Source organism: Monomorium pharaonis, chromosome 3, assembly GCF_013373865.1.
Source record: "Monomorium pharaonis isolate MP-MQ-018 chromosome 3, ASM1337386v2, whole genome shotgun sequence".
NCBI classification, from domain to species: domain Eukaryota; kingdom Metazoa; phylum Arthropoda; class Insecta; order Hymenoptera; family Formicidae; genus Monomorium; species Monomorium pharaonis.
This window is the reverse complement of record NC_050469.1, coordinates 32,361,557-32,380,737: the sequence shown is the minus strand read 5'-3', so window position 1 is coordinate 32,380,737 and position 19,181 is coordinate 32,361,557. Positions and strand designations below refer to the sequence as shown.

Below are 19,181 nucleotides of genomic sequence, written 5' to 3'. Positions count from 1 at the left end.
TACTTGAAAACTTACTCGTTGTCAAAATTTGGTTATTATGTCATGATTTTTAGAAAAATGGTGTTAAAATAAAAAACAATAAATCTTTAAAATTATTGATTTTGTAAATTATAACGTGATATTCAAAGATAACGTATTCGGATTTAGCAGCAAAAATACGTCGAAAATGATTATTCTCACTTATGATAAAAGAAAAAAATTAAAGTTTGCGTATTACATGGGGAAAAAATTTTTTTTTAATGGTTGTATTTTAAAAACAAAATGTATCGAAGTCTATTTAAAGCTTAAAGTTCATACAGTTACATATTACAAGTAAAATTAAAAAAAAATTAGTATTAGAGTTACAACGTCATTAAATCCATCAAAATCATTATTTTTATTTATTATTAAATATGATTAATATAATATACTTTATTTTTTACGCGGATTAATATATTTTATTTTTTATTTTTGTATGCGGAGTCATTGTCGATTGCAATGAATTGAAGATTAAGGTGTGTGTGTGTATTTTTCTAACACAAAAATTATATTATAAAAACATTTTAATATAGAAATTAGTATGGCAATTAATATCTTTATATTCTTGTGCTCTGTACATTTTTGATAATTTTGAAACTTATGTGTTTTATGAGAAATAAACCTAAAATAAAAACAAAATATTTTAGGAAAATTTAATTTAAAAAAAAAATTGTATTAAACTTGTATGATTAACTTGTTTTTTGCTTTTATATGTACAGTATTTGATGTTGTAGTATCCATGACTATTTAATATTTTAAGCATTTTAAGTATTTTTAATAGTATTTTTGAGCAATTAAACAAAATATTTAAGGGTATTTGTTTTTTTGTTTACAATATTCTATAATTTCTATATGTATTTTTTAAGCGTGTGGATTTGAATAATGTAAAGTTAATTCCTCCGCTTTTGATATTAATTTTTTGCGAATGAATAGAAGCAATAAATGCGGAACTGGTGCAATACATTAGCAATAAATAGATTATGTCTTATATTTTATTAGTTATAATTTTTAAAATTAATTTTAATGGCGTATTTCCTCAGAAGTGAATGTATGCGCGTTTCAATTTTATTATATTTTGATGGTTATATCACACACACACACACACACAAAATAATGTGTCAAGAAATGCAATTCTATTATTGTACGGGATTACAATATCATAATAGTATCAAAAATCAATACTTATTCTCAATATTTGAACTTGTTTTTTAGTATAGAATCTAGCTCACAAGAGGTATATAATTCATATACGAATCTAAAAATCATAGAAGATATATAATTTAAAATGTGATATAATTACTGATATATAATAATAATGGAATACACAAGATTATACAATCACTTCCAAAACATACCCTACCCATTAAAAAATTTAGGAATAAGAAAGAAGATTATTTATTTATTGTTAATTTATTACACTAGTCTGGAATTTATTGCTTCTACCCATTCGCAGAAAACTAATATCAAAATACAGGGATACTAACTCCACATATTTTTTACATAATCTAATTTTCATTCTGCATATAAAAGTAAGGTATCTGTACTCAATATGCCTCTCCAGCTTTGGAAATTTTTGTAATTTTTTAATGAATACGAAATTGAAAAAATAAGGGTCAGATTTAAAATAAGAAACATTTCTGAAACCAAAAAAATATATATGAAATATTTTCAATTGTTAATTTCCTCTTTTTTATTAATATTTTTTTTAATTCGGAAATAAAATCAACATGTTTAATTAAGCATTTATTAACATACTTATGGAAAAAATTACACATACAGATATTCATTAAATAATAAAACTGTTTACTACAAGGGGCGTTATCTGAACTTTTACCTGTCAAAAAGCTTCAACTAACTAGAAAAAGACAAGAAATATTAATCAAAAATGTTAGATTCAGAATACAATTTGAATAAAGTGTGATTACAAGGCGTAGAAAGGAGATATTGAGCAATTAACTAGCATAAATACATCATATCGACTTCCTGAACGATATATTAGCGTTATCTGTGAAATTCATTGTGTAACTATTTGAAAATGGGGAAGGGGGTGAGCCAAATTAGGTACATGGCCATATTGGGTACAGGTATTTTATTAACTCTCTGAGTATATCTGAGTCTGATAATGAGACGTTTAAGCCAAAATAATATTTGCTTATAAACTTTAAACAGGTAAGCTTGCATGTTGGTTTTCTATTTCATAAAAGTAGACGATGGAAAATGATTGACATCAACTATAATATTATTGACAGATATTTTGTGAATTTGTTTATATCTTTTCTTTAAAATAAAAAAAATGGCGTCTGATGCGACAAATCCATAGATACAGTTCGAAGGCAGTAAAAAACCGATACAGGAGGGTTAAAATAGTTATAGAAAAATCAATAATTTACGAGACATTTTATATATACTTTATTCTGGCATATTTCGACAAATATAACATATCTTGTAAATTATAATTTTTTTAATAATTATCTATCTATATTATTTAATATTTTTATACACAGACAAATAAGATGAATTAATTGGTGTAAAAAAACAGTCTTCCAAAAAAATTGTTACGTAATTGTAAGTTAATAAATCAATAATTTAAAAGATCGTATATTTCATGCCAGACTAAAGTAAATGATATTTCGTAATTTATTAATTTTTTGATAACTCTACTTTAATATCTTTATATGCATAATAACAAACAGAATTATATTATGTAAAAAATTATAATTCTATTGGAAAACAGCAATTTTTATGATGTTAAAAAATTGATTTTATACTATTATTTTTATTTTAGGCTATACTTTTATTTGGAATTATCTTTTAATAAAAACACTTTTTGAGATAATTGCTTAGTAAGAGTAAGATTAAAAGAAATCTTATATATTTAAATAACTAGAAATTAATTATTAACATTCTAGTGTTGATTAATTTTAATATAATTCTTGCAAATATATGAAATAAATATTGGGTTATTTTAGGCTTGTTTATATTTTGATCTAATTATAAGTATCCTCGCTTTTTTTCTTTCTACAGTTTGAATATATATTTATCTTGTTTTAAGTGCAAAAATTTTTGAGAATTTTAAACAATGCAAACAAATCTTTTACCATAAATTGCTAAAATGATATATTTATGAACAAATATTATTTTTAATAAAATATTATATTTGTTTGTGCGCGCGCGTGTTATACGTGTGTGCATTGAGAAAGAAAATTGATTTGACAAAATTTTCCAATTAAATTAAAATTTTGTCAGTTTAAGAATTTATGCATTTAACTTAAATGCATAAATTTTAATTCAGGTATTTATATAGTTAATTGAAAAATATATAAATACTTGAATAGACAAAATTTAATTTAGCTGGAAAATTTAGTTAAATTAACATTTTCTCTGTGTGTATACTTGTATGTTTTTTGTGAACAAATGTATATCATTATGTGATTTTCTATTGTTAAATGATAGATAATTTTTAATTTAGGGGATCCTAAAGTCGTTTGTTTTAGCGAGGGATACGAACAATATCAGTTCAAACTAAGATTAAAAACCTAGAAAAAAAGATTAGTTTTATGAACTTTTTATAACTGCAAATTCATATATAAGTTAAAAAAAGAACAGTTTGAAAAACATTTTGAAACATCATGAAACTAATCTTTTTTTATAGACCTTTAATCTTAGTTTGAATTGCATGATATTGTTCGTATATGTTATCCCTAGAGGAATATGGTTTTATCTTGTGTATGTATATATATGTATATGTGTATATATATATATATATATATATATATATATATATGTATATATACACAAAATCTACGATATATATATTTAATATCAAAAACAAAAAAAAATTATATATATATATATATCGTAGATTTTGTATACTAAGCAAATATTGTTGGGCAAATAAATACATCAAGTAACAGTTTTATCAAAACTGAAATTTTTTTTTGTTTTTGATATTAAATCGACAGTGTCTCCCTAGATTTTGATGCGTATTTAAATTTTGTAAAAAAGTTTTGTGATATTATAAAGCCAATTAAAAGATTAGTTTAATTTAAAAATGTCGGTAAAACAGACGACTTTAAAATACCCTTAAAATTTTATGTTTTACTTTTAACTTGTTTTTTAATTTATGTTTAAATTAATTTGTCAAGCGAAGATAACAAATTTCCTTAGTAAAAAGACGATAAATTTGATGCAAAATTCGATTAAATCTATAAATAAATTCGATTAAATATATGAATAAATAAGATATATATATATATGTACTTTTTATACTTTTATATTGTTAGGTTTAAGCAGTATTTAAAAAAATGAAATAAATTATGTAAACTATTCAAAATTGTAATTCATAAAACCATTCCGGATTTTTATTCTTATTTCTTAATACATTAAAGTAGAGTTCTACTTATTATAAAAATTATTTTTGATCTAGAAAATCGTCACTATATTTATGTCTCTTTTAAGTGCAATATAGGATAAATTAAAAAAAAATTTTTTGTTATTTTGAAAATAAACATGATACATCCTAAATTGTGAATCTACATTTTTCCGATACTTTATTATGTATAACTACTAAATATTAATATTAAAAATATGGTTTGCAAAATTTTTAATGTTATATTACAAATTACTTGTTTTTGTGTAATAAAAGTGATCAGAGACTTGTAATTTGCAATTTGTTAAGTAAATGCGCACAAGATTATAACAATATTGTTTTAGTTTTATTTTTTATTATTTGTATCGTTTTTTAAACTTTCCTAATTCACTTTTATAATTGAGCGTAATATTGGAGCTTTTTTAATATACTTTTTAAGAAAAAATTGACTAAAAGTTTTTTTGACCGGAAACTTTTTTATACTACTTTATAACATTAAATTATATTGATGTTGTATTTATATTGTTATAGGTTGCTATAAAAATAATAGATAAAACTAAATTAAACGAGGAAAATTTAGCAAAAATTTTTCGTGAAGTACACATAATGAAAAGGTTACGACATCCACACATTATAAGACTGTACCAAGTAATGGAAACGGAGAAAATGATATATTTAGTGACAGAATACGCTCCTGGAGGTGAAATATTTGATCATCTCGTTCGGAATGGTAGAATGCCAGAGCCAGAAGCACGAAGAATTTTCCGTCAGATTGTACTTGCCGTTCATTATCTGCATCAACAAAGAGTAGTGCATCGAGATCTTAAGGTCTAGTTGTTATATCGAAATTGGATGTTTCATGAGATTTATTAATAAAATTTATTACAAATTGTACATATATTGTTATAATTAGCCTCTACTTTTTTTTTAGGCTGAAAATTTGTTACTTGATGCAGACAATAATATAAAACTTGCTGATTTTGGCTTTAGTAATGAATATACACCTGGTGTTCCACTTAGTACGTGGTGTGGTTCACCGCCATATGCTGCGCCTGAAATTTTTGAAGGAAAGCATTATGATGGTCCAAGAGCTGATGTATGGGTATGTTTCTACTTTTATATGCGCACGCACGCACGCACACGCACACACGCACACACACACACACACACACACACACACACACACATCCATCAGGCAAGCATGTGTTTATCTTCTATATTATTATATATAAATTGTTTATGCGCTATTACTTTGTCTTCTATTAATGGTGAAACAAGAACTTTTATGACATTGTCAATTCAATAGATTTCTTTAAAAATTCCTGTCAATTCCTTAGAAAATTCAATAAAGAAACAAACTTGTAAAATATTACTTATTAAATAATACTTATTTAATGAGTATTATTTTTAAATAGTGACAGTTCTTTGATTTTTAAAATTATTTTTTTGACTTTTTAAACATTTTTATATTTATTTTCTCTTGATCCTTTTGATTTTTTCCATTTTTAACGCCCTAAAACATTTATATTAAAAATTAAGAGAAAACAAACGAAAGTTCTAACATGTAAATGTTATAAAAAGAATAATATAAAAAAATATTAAATATAAAACAAAAATAAAAAACAATAAATAACTTTTTTATGACAGGTTATTAGCCCTAACAAGCAATTAATTTTCCAACATAAAATATAAAAATATTATTTAGAAATAAATTGTAAGAACCGAAAAATATACCGGAAAAAACCGTAAACCGAAAATAATTTAATGGCTCCGATTATGGTTTTGGTGCTGTAAATTTAATAAATTTAACCTAATACGGTTTACGATTTCGGTCCGGGTAAAAAACCGATTATGAAACGGTTATCAATTTCCGGTTTTTGTGCGATCCGGGTCTCTGTAATAAACTATTGTTTAGTTAAAGTGGACTGTAATAACGTATGACTCTCTAATATATTATACAAATAATATTTAAACGCAGAGATAAGAAAGTAAGATGTAACAAAAATATCTAATTATTTGTATCGTATAATTATTAGAATTATAGTTCCGTATAGTTAGAATTTTGACTCCGGAATCTAAACAAGCAACTCTTTTTATGTAGAAAAGCATATTTTGTTATAAGTTTTTATCTGATTTTATCAATTTTCTGAGTTGAAAACCAATTGACTATAAAATAACCGCTTAGGAGGTAATGGGTTAAAAAACTTTTTTAAACTCTAATATACTTACATTACGTTAATATAGCTGCAAAGTATAAAATGCAATACATAATATTTCAGAGTCTCGGAGTTGTCTTATATGTATTAGTTTGTGGTGCTCTACCGTTTGATGGACCTACAATGCAATTGTTACGATCTGTAGTTGTCTCAGGGAAATTCAGAATACCATTTTTTATGTCTGCAGGTAAATATACACGCAAGTCTATTTAATATGATGGTATTTGATTATACATATATTATTTTTAATAAGAAATTTACAAGAAAGAATTACAGTAAACTTTTTTTATAAATAGAATTTATTAAAATGTAAAAAAAATATAATTATTTTAAAATTGTAAAAAGATCTTTTAATTATTAAAAAAATAAAGATGATTTTGAAATCTAATGTCTTTATCTCTAATTATTATATATGTAAATTATGTAATTTAAATGACATTTTTATTATTTTAGATTGTGAGAAATTAATCAGACACATGTTGGTGGTAGAACCAGAGCGGCGTTTAAGTATTTCACAAATTTTATCGCATTCATGGATGGGTGAAGATGGAGCAGTAGAATTAGAACCTGGAGGGTATGTAATATCACATAAATTACATATTATTATCCATATTAATGTAAACAATAGCTTATAAAAGAAAAACAATAGTTTTAATACTTTGAGTCAGATTAAAAATTTGATCAATCAATTTTGCCATGGTGATTCAAGAGTTGTCTGTCTATAAATTGTATATAATGATACAGTCATTGTATTAATTTTAATATTTTATTTAGTGTCAATGATTGCGTAAAATAAACAATTACCAAGATTGTTTTATTAGGAACAGGGAATAATATAGTTAAGTTTATCTTATATAATTTTTATCATATAATATTAGTTACAATTTAAAAATTATATTTTTTCTTAAGCAAATGGCATTCACAAATGGGTTTTTAAATTAATATATCTTTATTATTTTTTATCGTATAATTTAATAAGCTAGTATAACATTTATTTATTGTATCATTACTTTGCATTTATATGTATTTAAAGATATTTTCATGAATATTAATGATAAATGATAAATGTATAAGTGATTTTTTTATTAGAAGCATTGTCAATTGTTTGTATTCATTGATAGCTATTATTGATAATTTAAATTTCTAATTTACAATTTATTTAAATTTTTAATTTACAATAAAGCTGTAACTACGATCTGAATTTGTTAATACATAAATATTTGAATTAATATATTATATAGATGAATATTATATGAATAATTAATATATATAAAATTATTCATAGTTTTTCAAATACGCGAATAGTTGAACTATCCGAATGATTGTATTCCAATATTCGAAAAATAGATTCTACTTGAATTCATATATTTGTTAATTTAGATCAAAATTATCCATTACAAGCAATAAAATAAAAGTTTAATTGTTAAAATACCTTTATTTAAACTATTAAAGTCTCTGTGCACTTTCTGTTTTAAATCCTTGTAATTTAAGTAGTAATTAAAATTTTTATCCAATTTTTAGTATTTAAAGATAAAAAAAAACATTTTTTTAAAATCTAGTTTATGATGAATTGAAATATTCGGAAAATAAAGGTTAAAAGTAGATATAAAGAAAATAAGAATCGCTTATTTTTTTTAGACAAATATTTAATAAAAAAATAATTTTTTGTCTATTTCTCCATCTTTTTGAATAGAATAATTTGACATAATTATTATTTGAGGAATCTCTAATAAAAATTATGGATTTAAGAAAAGAGAGGACTAAAAGTTTTCAAAAAATTTTAATTTTTTAAATATTAATATACATTAATATACATTTTTAGTTAAATTTGTCACATTTTTAAAGAAATTTTTGTAAATTTATCTTAAATTTACAATTATTTTTTTATCTTCAATAAATTTATAAATATTTGTATATATTTTTCAATATGATTAAAAAAAAGTAAATTTTGGCTGAAAAAATATTTTAAAGATTTAAATTTAATTTATTTGTTTTTGTTTTGACCTTTCAATTTTACCTCTCTCTATATTCTCACAGGTGTAATCCTGATATGAGCGTATCACCACCATTAAATCAATTAGTAATAGAAAATATGTTGAGATTGCCCGGACTCAGCGCAGATACGTTATTACAAACTATTAAAGGAAATACTTTCGATCATGTATCAGCTATATACAATTTACTTGTTGATCGATTAGAACCAACAATGCCTAATTTACCCAGTATCCAAAGTATCCCAGGTGATTATTTGCCAGATGGTGCGCAGTTGGAAAAGGTAGTTATATTGTTTTTTTAACACTTAGAATCACTTAAATATTTTACTTTTATCTTTATTTTTACATATTTACAAATACACATTTGATCCACACAATAAATCACATAATTAAGAAGCACATTATTAGTAGCGTATAAAATTTGTATTCTTATGTTTTGTTTAAGAATATAAATATTTGTTTATAAAAATTTATATCTTACTGATAATCTTTTAAGTGATATGCATTATACATTTACAAAACAGATATAAATTTTAAATTTGTTACAATAATATATTTTATTTTTAAAATCTAAAAAATATATAATTAAAATTTTTTATTATTTCTTTATACAGAGTGTCTATATTTCAGAAATAGCATATATAGCATAGAAAAATTACAACACATTGTATTTTATAATATTTTATCATAAGGTTGCGACATTATAAAAACATTACAATATGTTGCTGCAATATTGTTGCAACATTGTAGCAATGATAAATGTACGCTTTTAGAAATATCGCAATATTGCAGAAATATTACAATCAGTAATGACTCGTATTCAAAACGCGCTTCAAGATGTTAGCGCTTTTTTGTTATTCCTTGTTTCAAGTCTAATAAACAATAACAATAAAGATAGAATGACGAAAAAATGCGCTAATATTTTTACAAACACGTTCTGTATATATAAATCAATATGTTTTTGAGTTTCTGATAATATATTTCAGACTATTATATTAGCACGTTTAGCACATATAACTTCTATTATCATATATATCTGAATTAATTTTTATACAAAAGAACAACAAACTTTACCTTAAAAATGTATCTTATTTAGTTTCTTTGAATTTAATTTTGGAAACTTATCTCTTCAAGAAACAATTACATTAGAATGTACAAAATTTTATAATATAAATTTCATAATCTGCGCCTTTTATTATATGTTATGTGGTTTCTAAATTATTAGAAATAGAACTCCGCCGCGTCCATCTGGTGGCAATAGAGCGTAGATAAAGCATAGAACATTTTTTACAATATTTTTGGAACATTGTTGAATATTGCTGCAATATTGTTGAAGTAATATTAAAAATCTTTTCAACATTCTATTGCAATATGCAATGTTACATCTGTGTTGATGCAAGTTTATTTGCTGTATGAAAGTTTAAAATTATTACCATTCTTTTAACTTCTTAAAAGAATAATCTCTTGAAATGCTTGAATACGTATTTTGCAGTTTTTCATAATTTTAAATCTCTCTTATACGGTATGTACATGTAGAAATGGAAATAGACACCCTGTATCTAACAATGTTTAATTATATGTAACATTAACTCTTGGCGGACTATCATGTTTTTACTTTTTATACTATTTGGGTCACATGTAGATAGATATGTTTTTAAAAGGTTATTTAAATTTAAAAAATCATTTAATATTTGGAAATACAGTTGTACAATTATATTATAATACAATTCGAAACAGTTTTCATTTTTTGCATCCAAATTTAAGGCAGAATCGGCAAAATGGAGAAAAATTGTCTGGATCAATACAATCCGAATTAGTGTATGGAAGATTAATGAATTTGTTATATCGTGTAATTATATTGTTTTTGGCAGTTTGGTGAAACTGAAGCAGAAACAGAAGAGAAAAGTAGTCTTTATTTACCATCTGGAACATCTTATCATACAACAAGAAGACATACAGTTGGACCTGGTGATGCAGTGCATCAATCTCCTTCGTCATATCCTTACAATCACATGACAGGCTATCAAACTTTACGGCCTCTTCCTATTCTCCAGTGTAATATAGATCCTCAAGTTTTACCACATACCAATTTACCATTAAATCTTCCTTTAGTTCAACATCAACCACCACAAAATTTCCAAATAAAAGATCAGCATTTGTTGAAGCCACCTCCTGTTATGGGTGCCAGTAAGTGTCATCTTGTTACATTTAAAAAATGTTTTTAAATAATTTTTGAAAATTATTTGTTTAAATAATTTAAAAAAATTATTTGTTTGATGGAATTTGTTGGTAAAATTTTGTGAAGCACTTGGTACTACTTTTTTTCTTTGAAAGTACATGTAGATCAAATTTAGAGGAGTTAAATTAAAGAAGAGAATATGAAGAGAATTTTCTTTTAGAATTTATTCTTCAAAGCATGGTAATTGTCAGATAACATGTATTATGTTATTTACAGCCGGAGGTTTTGGCAGAAGAGCTTCAGATGGCGGAGCAAATCTTCATATATTTCACCAACAACACAATAGTAACACTAATAATGATGAAGATGGTGGCTGGAGTCAACCTGGCAGCAAAGAACAATTACAACCAGTAAGTAATCATTATAAATATGTTCCACATGTATTTAATTAACATAAACAGTAGAAATAAAACAAATGAAATAGAAATATTACGAACAACAATCAAATAAAACTGGATATAAAATATTAAATAGCTATTATTATATTTTAGATTTTAATTTTTATATCAATTGAAGTTGAAGTAGTAGTATCACGTAAGACAGATTTATGAGTGCCTGAAAGAGCCTATTTAATTTTTTTTTTACATACAAGCCTGCGAAAAATAGAGCAACACTGGCTGGTGTTAACCGTCATGAAAATTGATGTAAATACAGCCTGGATTATTATAACAGTTGACTTATAGTATTGTAGGAATAATAATTTTCAGAACTAATTTTAATTAATTTTTTGATTGGCAACTTTATTTTTTTTAATATCTACTTTTTAAATCGATTAAAGAATATATTGAAAAGTTTTTATGAAAAATCTTAGGTACACAAGTTAAAGACATATGAACTTAAAGATTTATGAGAATCTGTTTCTTATATATATGTATTTAATACGTATATTAAATACGTTTTATATACGTTTAACAACTTATCTTTTTTTTTTCTTTTTTTCTCTCCCCCCCCCTCCCCCCCAATAATGGTCGGCAACAATTTTCAATTAAAAATAATACATTGTGTAACATGTGTGGGAAATTGCACGAATTATACATACTATTTTTTATTACAAGTGCATAGAAAGTGGGAGTGAGAGTAGGTTCAGAGAAGAAGATGGGAGGTTTGCGGGGATGAAGCTTCTCACAAATAAAAAAACTTTATTTGTAAATAGTTTTGAAATAAGTGAAAGAATGTTTATTTCTAAATTCTATTTTTTGTTTAAATTTGTTGTACATATTATGTAACAAGAGTAAAAATGTATTTTGTTTGCAAAAAATTGTTAGTTTTTTTAGCAAAATTCAAATTTTATATAAATTAAAACAATTTTAATAAGGACGAGAAACGAAAGAATACATCTGAACATATTTGTAAAATTTTAATCGATCAATCCATTATCATTACAACTAATTGAAAAAAATATTTTTGAAAAAATTAGGTTAAAGTACTATTTCAAGTTTTGAAGTGTATAGTAAAAAGTTGAACTAAAGTTTTAAGTATTGTTTAAATATATGAAGTTGTTTATCGTATTTACAGTTAATTCCAAGATCACTATAGTACACTCTTCTCATAAAATTCCTGTAAATCCGATTCCACACTTCTATGACCTATTCGAGCTTTCTTGGAACTTTAATTGCGTGCTTATTGTGGATCGTATTTATAGCAAAAAATCTTAATTATTGGAATAACTTTCACTGAGAAATCTGTAGTGAAAGCGCTTAAATGAATACAATTCGATCATACAAATAATTTTTTTTACGGCTTGTAATCGTAATTTGACGAATATAGTCTTATTCAATCTATTCCGAATTGCGGGATACTATTCATTTGTGCGTACAAGCTACATAACTTGTATTTTGAAGCGAATATTTATATGAATATATAAATTTAAAAAATTTTTTTGCATTTTTAATCTTGATCTAATCGTCCTTGGGTTTATTTGTGTACGTACTTTAAACGTGTAAAAGGATTTTCAATTCTGTAAATTCAATTTGAAATTAAATGGTTGAACAAAATGTCGGTAAAACAGACGACTTTAGGATCCCTTTAAGGAGTTATACCATTTTGACCCCATGAAATTTAAGACATTTTTAAGAATTTTTATGACAAAATAAACATTTGTATAGAAGAACTCTTTAGACATTTATTGTATGCATATAAAAGTTTTTTTTTTTAATATTTTTTGTTTTTTTAATATAAAATGACGGTTTCACAGCGCCTAAACGGTAGGGCTTTGAAAAAAATAATTAAAACGGTTGGCAAGATTATTCCACTCTGATTACACCTACAACAGCAAACTAAAAAAATTTATTTTGCCATATCTCTAGCTAAAGAAAGATATAGGTGTTTTGAGAAATGTACATTTTTGAGTAAATGGCTAAGATGTTAAGAAAACAGTCGAAAAATTGACGAAAAATGTTTTTCCGAAAAATTACAATTGTGAAACGAGATTTCAACATATAAAAAAAATCCTATGTCTTTCTTCGGATAATCACGTCATGAAAATGTTTTTGAAGTTGATCGGATAAAAAATGGATGTGCTAGAGTGCTCACTGATTTTAGAAATGTAGTTTTGAGAAAAACGCGTTTAAAATTTTTTATACTCTATTCTAATATATTAAAGCTTTTAAAAAGAATTACCATTAATCTTCGATACCCGAGCCATAAATTAATCCTTCTGCATCGACATTATTAGCTTTTCATTTTTTTTGACCGCTCAGAATGGTGTAACCTCTTAAAATTAACAATTGGATCTGAATCAGTATTGATAAATCTACATCATTCATTGCGTCCAGGCTTGAATTCATGTTCATTTGGAATCTTTTAGCACTCTGCATGCAATTATTTTGGGATACATACTACTTTGTACTAGTCTTCGGATATCAAATCGTATTATGTGAAGTATTCTATATTAGCATAGAAATTCAATTTTTTTAATAAAAATATGTGTACAGTTACAGAGTGGTAGTTCAGGGTTAGTACAATGTGCTCAGTCATTAAATGTTGCTACCAGTACCGTAGCTGGAGACGGGAGTAATAGCAACAGTGGTAGTAATAGTGGAAATAGCGACAGAAGAAGAAGGAGTGGCCTTAGCGCTGTTATGCAGCGACCAGGTATGGTGTAATAAAAGTTGACTAATATGTTGAGTCTTCTTTTTTCTTTACTATAACATAAATATAATTGTATGGCTTGCAGCATTTAATATTTATATGTTGTTAGCATTATATCCCAATTTGTATCTGTTTTGTTAGTTGTTCTATTGCAGGCAATTATGTGTCCCCCTCTTTCTCTTTTCACAAAATGCTTCTGTCACGTAACAGAGTGTACAAAAAAAAGATATAAAACAGTAGCACAGTAAAATGGTAGATAAGGCTATTACTCCAAATGATGTTTTATGTTGATCATGATATTATATTGTGATAATTACAATTGTAAAAATTATAACGCTAAACAAACTTTAAATCTTTTGAATATTTTAAATATAACCAAAAATTTGACTAACAAATTGTTTATTTCTGATTTTAAATATACAATAAGATTATTATAAAAAAATATTGTGTTAATTTGTATCTATTTTAATATAACAAAAAATATTTTTAATTAAAAACAGTTAAAATTTAAAGAAATAATTTATAAAATTTTGTTATTTGTTTTTACATTTAATATATTTACAGAAGGACAAAAATGCAAAAAATATGCTTATTTAAAAAATATAAAGCTGAGTATATGCACATACAAAATTTAATTACTTTTACATTATTATTTAAACGAGGTATAATATACTTGAGTGGTAAAAATATATAAAATGTATATTCAATATACTTATACAGGGTGTTCCAAAACATGTGGGTCAACGACCATAAAAAGGTACAAGGAATTGAGACGAACATAAAAGTCCAATATTGTCTTGGGTTAGGTCTTAGGTTAGATCTACCAATAATTGAGGTATTAATTTTTCAAATTATGCGAATGAGAGCGCGCCGAGAAAAAAGCTCAATTCGCTCGAGCCATAATACGGAAGAAAAAATCTATCGTGAATGTATGATAAGCTTTCATTAATTTACTGTTCACAATTACGATAGAAATTAATTAGATTATTTGCAGATTCCATACGTTAATATCTCGATTATTGGTGGCCTAACTCAAGACAATATTAGACTTTTATGTTTATCTCGATTCCTTCTACCTTTTTACGAGCGTTGATCCACATATTTTGGGACACTCTGTATATACTATATATGTATGAATTGATAATTAAAATTATTTTTTATATTAAAGGTGCAATCAAGGAGACATTAACGTTATCAGCATTAATCTATTCTTGTTCTCCTTTTAATGAGCAATGAATGACACTGATAACGCTAATAGCGTCTCTCCAAACGTAACTAAAGTGTGAGTCAACAAAACTTGAAGTTTATTTAGAAAAATATATAATGCCAAAACTTAAAATACTATGATATTATAGAAAATAATATTTAAAAAATTGAATTCAAAATTGTTAAAAAATTTATTATTAAAAATTTACTCTTTCTCTTATCCTAAATATTTTGTACGATAAAAGACTAAACTTATCAAAATTATTGGATTTCAGCATAAAAGATCTCTGCATAAAAATAACTATTTAGAATTTTGTATAAGGAAAGAAGCAAATGTGGGGGGTATCGCAATTTCTAATTAATGATACTCCGATTTTTTAATTAGCCATAGCCTAGTAGTGGAGACAATACTGGTGCTATTTAGTATTAGAGAGAAAAAGAAAAATGCTGAGCTAGAATTTTAACTTAAGAAAATAAATCTTTTACGTTATTGAGTTAGAACATAACAATGTTAGGAACGATAATAATAGAAATCGACATTCTCTTCTTTCTTTTTATAGGATTCTATTATGTTATAGCGCGTAAGCACATATTTATGCACAATATTTATTTTATTAAAAGAATTTTCTACTTTATACTAATTTTTTAGAATATTTTTAAGATTTTTAAAAGTGAATAAATATTTTTCAAAATTTTTATCCTTTATTATTGTTTAAGAATAGTTTCCGGTTTTTCAATAATATGAATATGAATAATAATTAATAATAAGTTTATTTGATTTCTGCATTGATGACTATAATTTTGAATTTCTCAGTGGATTATCATTTAACACTCAAATGTCATTTTAATAAGAATATTTATAACTATCGTTAGAACTAAAATTTTTTATTTTGCTCAATAAATAAATGGCACTTATTAAAAAAAACTTGATTTAAAAATTTTTTTTTTATGTTTTTAAGATCTAAAAACGTATAAAAAATTAAATCAAAATAATGATAATTTCAATGATAGCTGAATATCTTGATTAAAATGACGTTTGAATTTTTAATTTCAGTCCACTGAGACATGAATCAGAATCATCATTGAACCATACAAAAGCCTAACGAATCTATTTTTAACGAATCTCCTAATTGATTACATTATCTAGTATCATTTTGTAACATGGGTGTGAGATTTATTTCTTACTTTTATCTGCTAAATGAATTATTGTCAAAATTTGATAATTACATTACAATTTTATATAAATATTAAAAAAACGATTTAAAGGTTTTTATAACGTTCTAAAATTGATACTACATTTTTTTATATTAATGTTACGCGAAAGAATCAATTTTTAGTTTTAAAATAAATTATAGTTTGTTTCAATATAATTTTTTGTTATTAAGATAATATAGCAATTTGAAAATGGCTTTCCCTTTTTTTTTCCAGAATTGTAACACAATAATAAAATTTTGACGAAAATAATTTGTGTTCAGTAGAAAAAAATACATCAAAATGACATTTGTGTTACAAAAAAGGTCAAATTTTGTCAATGTTATTTATATTTTTTATAAAACAAGAAATCAATTTTTTAACAATAAAAGACAAAAAATTTTGAAAATTATTTTTTGTCCCAAAAATCCTAATATTAAAAAAAAAGTACGACAGAAGTAATAAGTTCTTCAGGTCAAAAGCTTTTATATTTTTATATTATTTGTAATTATAGATTTTAATCGCTTTTTTTAGCATTTGTATTTATTTACATTTTATTGAGTTTTATTTTTGATTTTGCATGTTTTTTTGTGTCCACTGCACTCCTGTGCTGGTTGGTAATATGCATGTAGTTATAAACCCGGAACTGGTAATGGAGGTAGAAGCTAGGATGAATAGAGCTTATCTACCATCACGATTATTACCAACTCATGTGACTCACCTTAGAGGATCAACACTTCCACACCACAGGAAATCTTCATTGTATCATACTAGTACTGGTAATAGATATTTTTGCACTATTGTAATTTGTGATTTTATTTTACAAGATAGATATTATAGTTACAAGTTGATTATGATACTTAATATACAAATAATAGAACATTTTGATCTAATTTGATTTTCCTCAACCGTTTTAATAAAATTAATCAAGTCCTAAGGTCACGTGCATATTTAAAAAAGAAATAATTAATCAAATTATGAGGTCATGCGCATATATGAAAAAAATTAATAAGATTAATCACAGTTTACACAGTATTAATATCGCATTATAACATAATAAATATTTTCAAGAAATATAAACAGAAATGTTAATAAGAATCTATTGTGTCTAAATGTTCGTAAATGAACACCATTTTTTTAGCCCTCTTAATACAAAACGTATTTAATATAGAACATAATAAAATACAAACTTGTGGTTTTTTGTAGCATCAGAAAGAAAAATCCTTGCGCCTTTTTTTTTTCAAATCTTTACTCGCCCATAAACTTAAAGTCTTTTATAGATATACGCTGCCTTATAGATAACTATAACTAAAGGTGCATTTGTAACACACCCAAACAATTGACTCGATATATTACAGAACCAGAATAAGGTTTGCGTATATACAAGTTAACTGGCCTTATTAAATAATTAATAGGGAAAAATCAATTAAACGCTATAACATAAATACATGTAAAACGCACAGATATTTTGATTCCTCCATATGCATTAGTAATGCATGAGTTGCTTAATGTATTGATGTGTTATTTGTTGAATCTAAGTGATTGGAATTGCCGTCTTGCCTTTTGAAAGATAGTATAATTCTATTCAAATGTGTAATATAGAGTGCGTTCGAAGAAAATGCTATTAGCGTTATTAGCGTCATCCTTGTTCTACTTTTCTTTTGTCTGAACTTATTTAAAATCTCAATGGTCAAATATGCGTTATGCAGTCAATCGTTATCGATTTTAATGTTTAAAAATTTATATAATACATAATGTTTGCTACTATTAATGATCGGGAATCAGTTATAATAGCAACATGTATATTATTTCTGAAATATCGTTTCTTTTATAATATGTATTGCTATATCAGACTCAGCAACTAAGTCCGCATTTGTTAGCAAAATTGATTATTATCATCATGATATCACAACTTTGATTAGTAATTTGCCGACAACTTTGAAATCATCTTCACTAAAATTTGTGCTGTTACTGTTATGTTACTAACTATAATATCAAAATTAGCCATATTGCCGACAACGCGAGATAACTTTGATGCTACTATTTTGCTTTTAAACAACTGTACATATAATACATATATACACATTGCCTGCGTGTTGTTTCAATTCAAAACAAAACACAAAGATACGGCATTTGTTGAACACAAATATACAGCAAGTTGACAGCATCATAAACAATCACAAATTTGCATGATTTTTTTGAGACACGCTTTGTTATCTGGAAGTGTAACACATGATATTTTTAAAGAATAAGTTATTAGTATTATTTTGTAATAAATATATATATAATTTTTTCTTTTTTATATACGTACTATTTACAATATATATCGTAAATTTATTTATCGACTGTTGCAGTGACTTTAGCTACAGCACAATAGACTATTTTATAGACTTTACCGTTAAATATTTTAAGATTTGGACATAATATATATTTTTGTGAGAAAACAATAAATTAGTTATATTTTATTTCTTGGCACTTTATATTGATTTGGTTAAATTAACTAGATTATTAATTTATTAAACATATCTTATTTATTATATTGTAATTTATTGATATTGTGTATACTTTATTATCTTAATTTTTTATATGCGCGCGATCTTGGGATTTATTTACTTATTAATTTTTCTTTAAATATGTATGTGAATTTAAGATTTATTAATTTTATTAAGATGTATGATAAGGATTAAATTATGTTGAGACGTTTTGTTTTATTTTGTACACACATACGCACACGCACACACAAGCAAAGAACAAAGTGTAGGTACATTTATATTATATATATATATATATATATATATATATATATATAAAATGCGCGCGCGCGTGTGTGTGTGTGTATTTGAAAATTATAATAAGTA

The 19,181-nt window shown here is 24.8% G+C and overlaps 1 protein-coding gene across 2 annotated transcripts in view; it reads left to right on the top strand.

Moving 5' to 3' along the window:
• LOC105838757 (serine/threonine-protein kinase SIK3) overlaps window positions 1-19,181 on the top strand; it is a 33,257-nt gene that overhangs the window by 8,028 nt on the left and 6,048 nt on the right. Inside the window, exons 2-10 of one of the 2 annotated variants that reach the window (XM_012684536.3) lie at window positions 4,919-5,215; window positions 5,319-5,489; window positions 6,667-6,790; window positions 7,057-7,177; window positions 8,641-8,878; window positions 10,469-10,784; window positions 11,053-11,186; window positions 13,770-13,929; window positions 16,956-17,102. In XM_012684536.3, coding sequence (XP_012539990.1) covers window positions 4,919-5,215; window positions 5,319-5,489; window positions 6,667-6,790; window positions 7,057-7,177; window positions 8,641-8,878; window positions 10,469-10,784; window positions 11,053-11,186; window positions 13,770-13,929; window positions 16,956-17,102 — 1,708 coding nt within the window. The remainder of the gene's footprint in view (window positions 1-4,918; window positions 5,216-5,318; window positions 5,490-6,666; window positions 6,791-7,056; window positions 7,178-8,640; window positions 8,879-10,468; window positions 10,785-11,052; window positions 11,187-13,769; window positions 13,930-16,955; window positions 17,103-19,181) is intronic. The other variant, XM_012684537.3, reaches the window with a different exon arrangement.